This window comes from Chinchilla lanigera, unplaced genomic scaffold (assembly GCF_000276665.1).
Source record: "Chinchilla lanigera isolate Chin_1 unplaced genomic scaffold, ChiLan1.0 scaffold00106, whole genome shotgun sequence".
NCBI lineage: Eukaryota > Metazoa > Chordata > Mammalia > Rodentia > Chinchillidae > Chinchilla > Chinchilla lanigera.
Genome location: NW_004955507.1, coordinates 2,724,390 through 2,739,364, shown reverse-complemented (window position 1 = coordinate 2,739,364; position 14,975 = coordinate 2,724,390). Strand labels below are relative to the sequence as shown.

General features: G+C 35.3%; 1 protein-coding gene across 1 annotated transcript in view; it reads left to right on the top strand.

The window, feature by feature from the left end:
- The window catches only part of Tm9sf3 (transmembrane 9 superfamily member 3), a gene marked incomplete at its 5' end in the record, with an annotated part of 62,976 nt that extends 50,013 nt beyond the window's left edge, over window positions 1-12,963 (top strand). Inside the window, 5 exon segments of the mRNA XM_013506165.1 lie at window positions 1,924-1,992; window positions 5,473-5,619; window positions 6,300-6,383; window positions 6,500-6,576; window positions 11,560-12,963. Coding sequence (XP_013361619.1) covers window positions 1,924-1,992; window positions 5,473-5,619; window positions 6,300-6,383; window positions 6,500-6,576; window positions 11,560-11,627 — 445 coding nt within the window.
- Window positions 12,964-14,975: the final 2,012 nt, after the last annotated feature.

Here is a 14,975-nt window from a genome sequence, read left to right as displayed (position 1 = left end):
TTCTAGGTATCTTCCCAAAAGATAGAAAGTCATCCTATTAATAGTGATACAGGCATAAAACCATATTTATAGCAGCACAGTTTATAATAGCTAAGTCTTGGAAATAGCCTACATGCTCATGAGCAGATGAATGGATAAAGAAAATGTGGCATTTATACACAATGGAATGTTACTTTGCTATAAAGAACGATAAACTTAAGGCATTCTAGGTATATGAACACGCCTTGAGACCATAACATTAAGTGAGGTAAAACAGATACACAAGCTTATATATCGCATGATTTCTCTTCTGTGTGAAATCTAAAATAAAGAGCAAAATAAAATAGGAAGTAGGGAGATCTTTTTCAAATGGGAAGGGGAACAGGAAGTGGAGACAGGGAAAGGGGATAGAAAAAAAAAGAACTGAAAGAAAAAAAGTAGAAATAAATCTTTCACAAATGCAAATAGCCCAAGAGTTGGAAGGAACAGGGAAGGATAGGATGGGTAGGGGCCCAAAAAGAATTAAGATGTGTTATGTACATGTACCAACTCTTCTCCATAATCATTTTGTACTGCAAACATGTACTAATAAAAAAAAATTTTTAAAAAAGGAATTCAAATCCCTTGAGAATAGAGTTAGTACAGTGGATATTATGATTTATGCTATTATGCTTTTATTTTCCTAGTTTGTTTTGTTTCCATAATGCTTAATAGCAGAGAAAAACAGAACAATCTTATTATACATTTATTACATTTGTCATCTTATAAGACTATCTGAACAGTACACTATCTTTATAAGAAATACACACACACTGAAAAGCCTTTGCTCTTAGATATTTTACTACATTATACATACAGCATACATTCTAGTAATTATACAAATAGGTTAAGATTATTCTTGTTCTTTTCTAGATATGAATACATAAAGACATGTATAGAAATGAAGGTGGAATAAAATAGTCCCCAAGCCAGGCATGGTGGTGCATACCTGTAATTCTAGCACTCTGGGGGGCTGAGGCAGGAGAATTGCAAGTTTGAACCCAGCCTGGGCAACTTATTGAGGCTGTGTTTCAAAAAAATAAGAAGAGCTGGAGATGTAACTCGATGCGAAGGCCCTGAGTTTAATCCTCATACCATAAAATAGTTCGGGGGAGAGTGATGTATTCTAGTGTTAGAGGAATTGGCCCTGTTCTTTTTCTGCTCTTAGATTATGCTTATGAGGGACTTTGGGTAAAAACTTTTTGAGTCTTTTTTTGAACTACATTTTTTTCTAAGTCAATACTAGACTTTTAGGGTCCATCAATATCCTGATGTTTGCTTCATTACTGGGAAGGGTAGTGTTAACGAAAAAGCACAGCAGTATGTTAAGTGCTGCAATGAAGGTTATATTCAAGAGGCAGTGAAAGAATAGGCCAAAGAGCCACCTCGTCCTGGGACACTTACGAAGCTTTAAAGAAAAAACACGTTAGCCAGTGTTGCGGGAAGAAAATTGTAAGAGAAGGCATCCTAGGTAGAGGATGACTGATGCAGTCTATAAATGTTTGTTAATGAATAGGTGAAGTTTGAATATTATTTTATTCTTTCTTTGGCCCCCGTGTAAATCAGAACTCATTATATCATTGTCTAATTCATTGGAAAAGGAATTACAGAGCCAGGGAGAGAGAGGACAGAAAGATAGCAAAGCTACAATTTAGGAAACCTTTCAAATGGTACTCTAAAGATTTGAGTTCTGCCAGTGGCAATAATTTATGCTTTAATGCGGAAAGAGTATTGGATATAACCCATAGCTAGTTTGAAGTTCCATACCTTTGTATTATGCTTCTGGATTTTGTTTGTTTGTTTGTTTTTTAGTGGTTTCTATTTACCCTTTAGAGATGACCTATTAGGAATTCTAGAATATAAAGATCATATTAGGAGTTTACTGTTAATTTTAATATTTTCCAGGTTTATGGAGCCTGCGGTTATTGTTTGCCTGGGAGGAATTTTACCTTTTGGCTCAATCTTTATTGAAATGTAAGTTTTAATGATGTATTTCTGTCTTGAAATTTGATTGTAATAAAATAATTTAGGAATTAGGATAGGTATAGATTCATCAGATGAGGTAGCATCTGTAGTAGTCAGCCTTGTGTCACTGTAACAAAATACGTGAGGTAGATAACTTGAGCTCACAGTTTTAAGACATTGAGTTTTAAGAGATTGAAGAATAGGTAGGTCCATTGATTTGGCCTCAGGTAAAGATGGTGGATGGTAGTACATTATGATGGGAGTGTTTGTGGAAAGAGCTTACATCACCAAACAGGAAATCAGAGAGAGAGATTGGCATCCTACATTCCCTTTCAGGGGTGTGGCCCAGGTGATGTAAGGAACAACCACAGGTTCCTACCTCCCAAAGATTCCACCACCACTCAGCAGTACTTCCCTGGGGACCATGATGTTTAATCACGGTAGATCCTTCGGGACATTCAGCCTATACTCAAACCATAGCAGCATCTAACAGAGTTAGTTAATTCCATAGGTTCCCAAAAAGGATCTATACAGGCTCTAAGGTGGCTGTCTCCCCTATTCTCAGATTTTTAGGTGAAGTGTATATGTTTTGTGTGGTGTTCCAGATTTCTCTTACCTAACAGATCTAAGAAGTCAAAGCATGCATGGCAAAAAATTGGTACACTAGGCTTTTGATTACACGTATAGTATAAGGAATTACTGTTTTATTGTATGTTTTGAATATTTCTAAGAACCCAAGGAACTAGGTAAACGATTATTTGGTATTTACTATATATATGTTTTTAATGTAGTCATTGCTAGGTTCCTTCCCTAGAGGTCTACAGAACTACTGGGAAGTGTGTATGTGTGTGCCCACTTACATACTTCATATCTGCATCCTTCATTACCATTGCAAAATATAAGCCTTTTGCTCTCTCTGCCTTTGTATTCTGTAATAAAAATATTGTTTATTTTAGGCAAGATAGTTGTTTGTATGGGACTGCAGTCATATACACCTGGCTCCTCCCCACTAAATTCCAGTCCTTGTGACAACTTTAAATACTCTACACATTGTCTGATGCCACACTCCTGATTCTCTCCTGTATGGTAGAAGCTTCTGTAATAGACATACTTGGGTTGGTAGCTGGTTAATTGAAAAGGTTGGTTCATGTAAGAGAAGTATAAACAAAGCATATGTGTGTTTTAAAATAAGTACATCATTCACTGATTTTTAAATGTTTTAAAATATAGAGCCGAAGTCTTTGTGATTTGTATCTTTGTGTTGGAGTATCTACCATTTTCCTTTAATATTCATAGTAAAACTTGCATATTTCTCAGCTTTTTAAAAAGAAGAACAAGAAATAAAGACCTATCTGAAGCATTCTAAGTACAGAATCCTTTTAGATTCATTCATTTGTCCCAATCTGTTACAGCCATTTTATACTTAATTTTATAGCTTTTTCTTTTTAGTGACTCTCCTTATTGAATCTTTCCAACATATTTAGTACAATTTTTATAACAACCACACATCTTTTTTGTTCTTATTTATTGGTTTATGTAATAATTAATGGCCTATGTATGTCAAATTTCCATCACTGTGACAAATACCTAAGGTAAGTCTCTTTATAAGGAGGAAAAGTTTATTTTGGCTCCTGAGTTCAGAGGTTTCAGTCCATGCTTGCATGTCAGAGGAAAACTGTTCACCTCATGCAGCCAGGAAGCAAATCGGGGTAACAGCAAGGCTGGCTGACTGGCCAGCCATGGTCCCAATATTCCCTTCAAGACATGTCCTCAATGATCTTACTTCCTTTTAGTAGACTTCACCTCTTAAAGGTTTCATCACTTCTCAGTAGTGCCATAGGCACTTAAAAACATGAGTTTTGGGGAGCATTTAAGATCCAAATCCAACATTGTCTACTTTAACAAGTACAGTTGACATAAATAGGTATGGTTGTCACCTGTCATCTAGAAGTGTGCTGTGTATGTTAGGTGGTATCTTGTGGAGAGTATGTGTCACTCTAACTTGTAGTTTTGTAGACAGTCAAAGAACTACTTCTGCACTTTAGGCTGATACTGCTTTGTGTTCTCACTGATGTGACCCCTCACTATTTTCTCACTCCTACTCCTGTCCCCAGTACTTCTGGATCATGTCTCCTCTTATTTTCAGAAGTGTTCTGTTCCATTTGATAGCTTTTCAACTCTTTCTTTAAAGTCTCCTCTTTTGAATACCCTTGAAGACATTTTCCTCCTGGCAGCAAAGTGATATTTTTTAATCTATCAGTCTGCTCATATCACTTCTTTGTTAACATCTTCTCATTTTCATAACATAACCAAGAGGGGCCTTCGTAATACTGGAAATGATCCTGTCTATTCACTTAATTCTTGCCCCTTCATTTAAATTTCTAGCTATTTTGAATTCTTTGAGTTTTTCAAAATGCAGTTGATTCCTTTACTTACAAATTCCTTTGCTTTTGCTGTTTTGCTGTTCCTGGACCTGGATCATTCTCCTAGGTTCCTTTACCTCAAACATACGTTGTCTGAGTCTTACCGTCCCTCCCTGTGCCCTACTAGTCAATAATCTCCTTAAGGGTAAAGATGTTGTCTTCACAATTCTTTTTGCTTTCCTGATTAGTGTATGGTAGGAGTTCTGTAAATATTTGTTCAAAGAATGAATGGTGAATAAACAAGCTAATAAACAGAAGAGAGCACACAAAGGAGAGAGACAGACTAAAGGCCCTATTCAGATTTAGTGATGATTGGGGCAGTGGATTTAAAGTCTTTCACTTAATGAAAAATCTTATTGCCCTTTCCCTCACTGTCTTCTTTTTTTGTTGTTTTTTTTCTGGTACTGGGAATTGAACTCATGATGTTGCACTTGCCACGTAGGCACTGTGCCGCTGAGCTAAATCCCCAGTCCCTCCCTCACTGTCTTTTGAAGACAGTGTAAACCTTCCTTAGACTTTATTTTCTTTTCTGTAATTTTACATATTACTCTATTAAACTTAGTTTTCTATTTAGTAGGGTGTTTTACAAAGTATAATACGTTATTTACTAATATCTACAAGAAATTAAGAAATGGGCTTTATTTTACAAATACATGGTTTTTAGCTGTTTTCATTTGTTCTTTTCTATATTTTACCCCTTCAAACTTCTATTTATTTAGAATAGAGATAAATGCCCTAATGAAGAATCTGTTCTTGAAAAATTATAAGAACATTTTTGAGAGAATTTTTGAGGATTTAATATATGAGAAATGGGTTAAAGAAAGTTTTGGAAGTTACTTAAAAGTATTGCAATCTGTGAGATTAAAGATGAGAACTAAGATATGAGAGCAGAGTAGGTTCAAGAATGAAAACTAGAGCCAGGCATGGTAGTGGACACCTGTAATTATAGCACTCAGGAGTCTGTTGTAGGCCAGCCTAAACTACATAGTGAAACTCACCATGTTTTTTCTCAAAAAACAAAACAAAATGAAGACTAGAAACCTTTGTCTTTTACTGCATTGTCTAGGTATTTCATCTTCACATCTTTCTGGGCATATAAGATCTATTATGTGTATGGCTTCATGATGTTGGTGCTGGTCATCCTGTGCATTGTGACCGTCTGCGTGACCATCGTGTGCACGTACTTCCTGCTAAATGCAGAGGATTATAGGTGGTAAGTGCTGCTTGTGGGCAAAGCCTCCAGTACCATAAATTTTACAGTAAGATTATCTTTGGAGTCTATTAAGCAAAGGAAAAGGTCTGGTTAGAAATTTTGCTGCTTAAAATAGTATATAGAACAGGGCATTGTGGCACATGCTTGTAATCTCAGCTACTCAGGAGACTGAGGCAGAAAGATTGCAAGTTCAAGCCTGGCTTGGGCAATTTAGCAAGACTCTGTCTTAAAATAACAGGAGCTGGAGATGTAACTCATTAATAAGTGTGAGGCCTAGGTTTAATCTCTATATTGCTGAAAAGGAAACAAAAAGCATAGCAGGTTTTTTTTAGTTAAAGAAATGATCAACATTATGGAAAAATAGTATCAGATTTTTTTGTTAGAAATAGTTTTGCACAGTGCTTGATGTGGAAAACATCTTTCCATTTTAAATGGAAGACTTAAGTGAAGAAGGAAATGGTTTATTCAAGATCAGTGATAATAGGGAATGTGACAAAATTCAGGTTCTCCTAATTTTTAGATTGTTTCCTAGTTGATATATCAAGCACCAATTACAAAAACTTGTTTTTAAATATGCAGAGTTTTAAAAGTTTTTTTTTTTTTTTAATAACATTCTTTGTTTTAAAATCTTTACTTTATAGTGCCATTTACTGAAGAGTTCTTTCCCCCCTCTTTCCCAGGCAATGGACAAGTTTTCTGTCTGCTGCATCAACTGCAATCTATGTTTACATGTATTCCTTTTACTACTATTTTTTCAAAACAAAGTAAGTAGAGACTTTTTTTTTTTTTTTTTTAATTTAGGGAACTAAATTTGTTCTTCAAATACCTTACGTTGAAAATAAAAATATGTATACTAAGTATAGTTGTTTCTTTATTGCAGGATGTATGGCTTATTTCAAACATCATTTTACTTTGGATACATGGCGGTATTTAGCACAGCCTTGGGGATAATGTGTGGTAAGTTCTGAAATTCTTGGGGGATAAGTAAATCTGAATGTCTCAGAAAAATGCAGTAATTGGAAATTAAGAAATTCCTTTCTGTTGTTTTATCAGAAACACCAAAATAAATTCAAGAGTCTTTCAGTCCATTGACTCTTTCCCAAACCTAATTTATGACCTTATTAATTTCTGGTCTACTAATTCTCATGGTACATAATACATTTAGTTTTTCATCCATATTGACAATTGACTTTTTTTAAGCTTGCTGATTCATTGCTGAAGATCATGTTGTTAGCAGGTTAAGGTGTTGTCTGAATGATTTCTGTTGGGAAGTTTCTTGGACTGTCAATGGAGATGAGATACTAGTGTCTAGAAGGCAGCATAGATTACTGAGTGACTACTTGTACATGCCTGGGTATACCTGCAGATGGGGCTTAAGTTTGTCAGGTGCCACATGTGTGTTCTGTGCCTTAATCCAGTTGCCCTAACTTTCTTTTTTTTTTTTCCTGGGTACCGGGAACCGAACTCACGACCTTGCGCTTGCCAGGCAGGTGCTGTGCCGCTGAGCTAAATCCCCAGCCCCTGCCCTAACTTTCTAAGGCTCTGAAATTCTGTTTTGGGGTTTTTTTTGGAACCGGGATTCAAACTCAGAACCTTGTACTTGCCAGGCAGGCACCGTGCTGCTGAGCTATATCCCCTACCCCTCCAAGCCTCAGTAAAGTGAGAATAAAACTACTGTCTCATTTATCTAGCACTCATTAGAAGGAAGCAGGAACAGTTGTCACTGTACAGTAAGAGTCCCTGGCATTTATGAAATAACTAGAAAATAAAGATAGTATGTCTGGCATGATAAATGGAAAGGGTATGAACCTCAGAGCCCAAAAGATCTGAATTTTATATCTCCATGCTGCCACTCACCTTCTTTTTGCCATAGAGATCACATTAACCTCTGCCAGTCTCATTTCTCATCTGTACAATGGGCATGTCTTGCAGAATTGAGAGGTTGAGGGGAACCATGTTCTATGTGGAAAACACCAGGTGTAGTACTTGGACTGTTAGTTGCGAAGAGGCAGTCAGATACATAGGAGAGATTCTGAGGAATGTGAAGAACTTGGACTTCTGGGGTCAGTCAGCCCTAGGTAGGAATTCTGGTATCCTCACTTAACAGCTGCCTACTATGGTTTCTTCCTCATTAGTAGAATAGAAGAAAACCTACCTCACAAGATTGTGCAAAGGATTCTGTGATTGAATGTGATGAATAAATCTTGAGCTGATGGCAGATGCTTTGTGAGTGGTGGTCACTGCTGTTACAGATGAGGGCTAAATGTCCTTGAATTTCTTCTGCTTTGGGATTGCAGCTGGTTTCTGCTGTCACTGTGAGATTCTGTACCTTGCATCATCTGCAGAACAATTTCATGACAGTAGGTCTAGGCAGAGCTACTTTAAGGAAAACTCATTCATTGGTTTATACAATAATGATACTAATCATTGCTTTATTTGATAAATGAGACTATTCGCTATACATACATTTCTAGAGAGCAGATAACTTAGACTGTCCTCCTTTTTCCATTATTTTGCCATGGGCATTTCAAACAAATGAACAACAACAAAAACCTTCCACTTTTAGCTGTAGGTTGGTCTATGGAATGGAGAAGATACAATAATTTTGTGAAAGACTAGTCTGTGTACAACATTCATGGAGATCTTTGGGGTACCAGTATTGCTTTGTTCCCCCACTGAAGCGTGTTCAGTTCATATGCACCATGTGTATGATCAGGTATGCACATACAGATGAGGCTGAATGTAAAATAGTGAAACTAATTCCACATGCTATAAGGGAAAATGTTTCTCCGCATTATAGTCATGGCTGCTATGACTATAATGCTATGTTTATAGCATTGTTGCTGCTTTAGGCATTCTCTATAGTAATTAATTAATTAACGAACTTTGAGGGAAAGAAGAATACCGCACCAAAGGTTATTAAAACAAGGTTGTATTGTGTGGAAACACTTCTGTCCTCAGGCAAGCGGATGTTCCTGTAATGTTATGGGTAATTCTTCCTTCACAGTATTGCTGACTGTGTGCTCCTCTTTATGAGATCTTTCTTGATTATCACTACTAATCAGTTTGGTATAGAATTATGTCATGCGGAGAGTGAACATTTTTTCTGGACTTGACTTTATATGTAATCTAGGAAGACCTAGAGAAGTAAAATCTTAACGTTTAGAAGGAAAGTGGAGGAATCTAGCTAAAATTTTGGAGTGTTTTTCCCACTGAAATTTTATATTGCTGCCTGAAATCATGGTACATTTATAGTTCTCTGTCACTCTGGTGGTACCCTAATACTTATTTTTTAATGGCTTGATATGCTTCACAGCTAGTCTGTTTTGCAGGGTGAAGGGGATAGTGTTCAGACTGGAACTGACTAAAATGTCATTATAATATAAAATTATGCATACCCATCAATTTTGTTGATTAAAATGTTTAAGTCAGTAATAAAATATTTGTTGATTTTTTTTTAATGTAGAAAAAATAATGTGGGAAATAATTTAGATTGTTCTAGCGTATATGTTAAGAGCACAGCATTTTTAAGGAAACTGTGCATCTGTTATTCTTGCTTTTATGAATATATGCAATATACTCTTTTTATAAAGTCATATTTTCATAAGTTTATACTTGAGGAATTCATAAGATTAGAAAACATGATTTTCTAGGTTGATGCTGTTTTGATTTTGTGTGTATTTTCTGCTCAAAAGAGAAAAATTTAATTGGATTTTGTTGTTGGATTTGTGCTATATTTTACCACTTAAGTTTTTGATGGTATTAAATTTTTTATAGATTTTTTTAAGAATCCAGGTTTACTTTATAAAATAGAATAATTTTTCTTTTACCTTTAAAAGATCTGTAATGTAATTCTTTTAAAATGCATTATCAGTATTTTAAGGTGTAATTTTAGTTCATATTATAAGAGAAATGTCTAGTCCTTGCAAAAATAATTGGAAGTAAGTTTGCTTTGACATTTTAGTAGTTGTTTTTTTTTTTTTTTTTGTAATTTTAGTATTTAATTATGGGAAATTTCAAATGTTGACAGAATGAGAGGCACTAATATATATAGTGAGGTTCCATGTCCCCAACCTCCAGTATGGTGATTACAGAGTCATGGTCAGTTGAGTTTGTTATACTGTGTCCCTGTTTTACCCTTCTCTTCCTTATTTGGACATCAATCTTAGATTTTGTGTTATTTCAACTATAAGTATTTCAGTGTATATCTCTCTTTCTAAAAGATAAACAGAATTTCTTAATATGGTGAAATGTTAGTATTCATATTCACCCCTCCTGGCCCCACTTCTCTTTTAATACAATTTTTTTGCATCAAGATCCAATTGAGGCCCCTGTATTGCTTGGTTAAAAAGTCTTTTATAGCTCTTGTTATCTACTGACGTTCTTTGTCTTCTGTTATTTTTAAAACAAGTCTTGTTGCATTTTAAACACTCTGGGTATATCCCTGCTGATTGTACTCCTGAGGTACCATTAATGTTTTTCCATGTGCTTCTGTACACCCATAATTCTTCAGCAGTAGAGCTGTACCCTTGATCATATTCAGTACTCACCCAAATATTCTTAACAGGTAATTTATAAACTTAGCGGGAGGCACACAATGTCTGGTTGTTTCTCTGTGAAGTTAGTAACCATTGATGGCTAATTAATGCCTGGCTCAAATATTTCATTAGTGAGTATCAAGTCTTCTAATTCTGTTGTTCCTTTTATATTTATTAGCTTGGATACTTCTAGGAGAATCTTCTTTTCTTCAGCTATTTGATTGTCTTGAGATATAGTTCACATATAAGAAAGGCAAGATACATCCTTCTTTCTTTACTTTCATTCACCAGTTGAGAGAATAAAAGGTGGTTCAAAAATAACCAGTTAGGGAATTTGTGTGTGCTCACGTGTGTGTGTGTGTGTGTGTATACCACTACCAACTTATGGAAAGTTTACTTTTCACCTTTCAAGAATATTGGGATAAGTGGTAAATTCCTAAATCCAGTGGAAAATTTTTTCTAAAGGTCAGTGACTAATGGTCTTACTGTAGAGAGTCCCAAGTATTTGTAGTAAAGAACCATCCAAGCCAGGTGTGATAGCATGGCCTGTAATGCAGTAATGAGAGGCCTGAGGTAAGAGAATCACAAGTTTGCATCCAGCCTGGGGAACTTAGTGAGGCCCTGTCTCAAAAAAAAAAAGGGCTTGGGATAGTTCATTGCCAAGGCCCTGGGTCTGTTTGCCAGTATCAAAAACAAAAACTATCCACTTTGTTTATTCATTCAACAAATATGTATTAAGTCTCTTTTTATGTGCCAGGCCTTCCTTTAGACATGGAAATAAATAGTTCATTAACCATATAGACAAATATCCCTGGTTTCTAGAGTTTTGTTCCCTATTTGAGGCTCATGATTCAAAACATTTAAGAACTCCTGATCTATTTTCTATTACTTATTGTCCTGTCTACCAATCACACAGCTTTTGTGACATAAACATTAAAAAAAAAGACATCAAAAAGTATTTTTCTCTGTGTCTGTAAAAGTCACTGGAACGTAGTTTTTCTCCTCCGAGAATATCCCTTGTGCCTTCTTACTTGGGAATGTATGTTGATACTGCATTAATGACCTATAGGGTAATATGTGCTCAAGTCAAATAAGGTGTTTAGCAAAGTTTTGTCATTACCAGATTAGTCCTGCTTTTTATAAGAGGTGTGTTTTAATTCCATAATTGCTGATTGTACATGTAATAATTGGCTGTTTGATTTAGAATCCAATTACATTAGGTCACACTTGGTGTATAACAGTAACAAATACTTTGCAAAGCAGATGATACACTTTTAAGAAGTAAGTCCAAAGAGGATGCTAATATAAACATACCTTGAAAAGTAGCTTTCTAGAGCAGAGAATAGTTAAATGTTTGATATTGTCCTGTATTTATTTCAAGCTTCTTATTTTCTCTTTGTAGGAGCAATTGGTTACATGGGAACAAGTGCCTTTGTCCGAAAAATCTATACTAATGTGAAAATTGACTGAGACCCAAGAAAACCAGGAACTTCGGATCAATTTCTCTTTCCAAGGGGTGGATCTTGCACAACAAAAAAGCGCAAGAAGAGATTTTGGGCTTAACACTGGGTACTTTGTGGATGTCTCTTTCATGGATGGCTTAAAGTAACATCTATTTCCATTGATCCTAGGTTCTTACTGACTGCTTTCTCCAACTGTTCACAGCAAATGCTTGGATTTATGCAGTAGGCATTACTACAGTACATGGCTAATCTTCCCAAAAAACTAGCTCATTAAAGATGAAATAGATCAGCTCTCTTCAGTGAAGAGGACAAATTGTTTATTTAAAGCATTTGTTCCAATAAAATAAATAGAGGGAAACTTGGATGCTAAAATTTTACATGAGTAGAAATTTTCCTGGCACTTAGTGTTTCTATGTTGCTGAAAAATGATGTTCCAGAAAGATGACTTTTTTCCTCTTATTTTTACTGCCATTGTCGACCTGTTGTGGGACATTTTTATATATTGAATCTGGGTTCTTTTTGACTGGTTTTGTTTTTTTTTCCCAACTCAACTGCATCCGTTTTTTTTTAAGAGAAAAATTTAAATTCTGCATGTAATATATCTACTGTCATCTTAGTTGGACCAACTTCCCATTTGTTTATCTTATAATGATCCAGTTATGTCTTAATTCTATCCAAAGAAGATACAGTCTGAAGATAGAGGTGTACTCTCTACAATGCAATTTACTGTACAGTTAGAAAGCAAAAAATATTAAATGGAGAAGATACTTGCTTTTATTAAACATCCTGAGATTTAGATAAACTACATTTTAACTGAATGTCTACAGTGATTATCATTTTTTTCCCCCAAGTTAGTCTTACATCTTTTTGGGTTTGAATGAAGGCTTTACATAAGAAATTATTAAAAGCAAGGGGGGATGGATAATTAATGTATATAACATTAAATAATGTAATGTAGGTGTAGATTCTCAAATGCATTTGGATGTACAGATTGACTGAGGAGTACTTTTTTCTGATGATGATTGGTGTAGAAATGTGTGAATTTGGGTGGCCTTTTACATCTTGCCTACCATTGCATGAAACATTGGGGTTTCTTCAAATGTGTGTGTCATAATTCTTTTGGGGTGGGGGGTTGTTTTCTTCTGTTTCTTTTCTGAAACTCCTACAGGAGCTAAATTTGTAATTTAGAAACATTTAATTTTGTTAATTCTGTCTGGGACATTTAAGTAACATCTAAAGCATTACTGCTTTAGAATGTTCAAATAAAATTTCCTGACCAAGTTGTTTTGTGGAAATAGATGTGTTTGCAGTTTGAAGATACCTGTTCAAAAGACAATATTAAATGCTGGGTATTTTTGTTTAGTATACTATAAAATATGCTTTTCTAATACAGAGGACCCCCACTTAAATTCCCAAACTTGCCTACTTGGATTATTGAGTGTAGTCACAAAAGTGAATGATAAGCCCTTTGAATGAAATTGTGTTACAAAATCTATTCTGATTTGTGTACCATGTAAAAGTCTAGGTAACTACTGGATCAACAAATAACAGGTTTTCTCTTCTCTCTCCTTCACTCCCCTCCCTGCTGTCTTTTCTTCTTCCTTCCTTCTTTCCTTCCCTCCTTCCTCTCCACCCTCCTTCCCTCCCTTTCTTCCTTTCTAGTACTGGAGGATGAACCAAGGACCTTTTACACTGAGCTTCTTCCAACTCCTTTTTATTTTTTGCCTTGTGACTGGGTCTCACTAAGTTGCCTGGGCTGGGCTCAAACTTGGAATCCTCTTGCCTCAGTCGCCCAGAGCGCTGGGCTTATAGCATGTACCTCTATGCCAAATTTAAGGTTACAGTTTTTAAAAAGAAGTGATTTTAATTTAGAATATAGTGTTTTGGAACCCTCCATAATTGGAACTTCCAGGAGTTTTCCTAGAACCACTTGAATTTCTAGTTTAATTATTTTGCATAGGCAAATGACCTCCTAAAACTATTGAATGTTGGTATTTTTAGAAAAACTCAAACCAGCTCTGTTAAACCTTAATGTAAAGTCATGCCGTTAATAGTTACATAAAATGTTTTCATCGCAAAATATATTTCAGTAAAATGCTAGGCTCCATATCCTATATTGTGGTGTATAAAGAGTTAAAATTTAATTTCTTAACATTTAAGTATGGTTGATATGAACAGACAAATTTGACCAGAAGCTGTGGGTAGATCCTCCTCTTCAAGACTGAATGTTAAACATAATCACATTCTTCCAAAATTTTTATCTTTGTTCTCACCTGCCTTTGTGATCTTATAAGAAACATAAAAGTTGGTATTTATCCTTTTTTTTTTTTTGTCTTTTTTTGAGACAGGGTCTTACTATGCAGTTCAGGCTGACCTTGAGCTCACTTTATAGCCCAGGTTGGCCTTGAACTCGCAACGATCCTCCTGCCTCAACCTCCCAAGTGCTAGGATTACAGACATGCACCACCACTTATATCATATAACTTTTTAACATATAAAGTACTTTTAACATAATGTCTAGTGGAATATCAACTAGAGAGCACACTTGTAATACAGTTTGTTTTTCATGATATAAATCTTGCAGGTAAGATATAGCAGTTTTAAAGAAATGGTATAACTGTTCACAGGTGCACCAACTGTTTTTACTGAGTTGAGCTCTCTTTGAAGTTACTGAATCCACAGTGAAAAATAATTTTCTAATTTCCAAATACATTAGGAACATTAAATGCCTTGAAAGTCCTTTAGAAAAGGACTTATATTAGTTTTTGGCTTTCTTCAGTGGTGAAGTGAGTAAGTGCATGTTGAAGAAGATGTTCACAAATGGTTTATGTCCCTAGCTGTCAGTTGTAGAATCGTAAAATAGAGTATTTTTAAGTTAATTGAAGGGTGGGATTTTTATACTTCTTTAATGCTGCACATCTCTTCAATTTACTAGCATTTGCTCAACTTACCAACTGATACTTGGAGCACTGTTAAAAACTGAAGATAAACTTTATGTAGCTTCAAGTGTGCTTCTCCTGAAATTTAACTTCATTAGGTGTTGACACTATTCCACATGTATCCTGGTATAAGAGAGGGTAAAGTACAAATGCAACAGCTGGAGGAATGATAACGATATATTGTGTTAGACTCCTAGATTTTATTGGGATTGCCCATAATGAAACCTCTTTGAATTCAGCATATTGTGATACCTGAAACTAGTGAATAGTGTGCTTGGATGTTTCCCATTGAGAGTAGATAAACCAGTAGTGGTTGCTGCAAATTCCAGTTCTTCCAAATGCCACTTTATTTGGGGTTTAGCCACAAATTGCATTAATTTTAATAAAGCATTTGTTGCTTAAATGTTTACTAACCA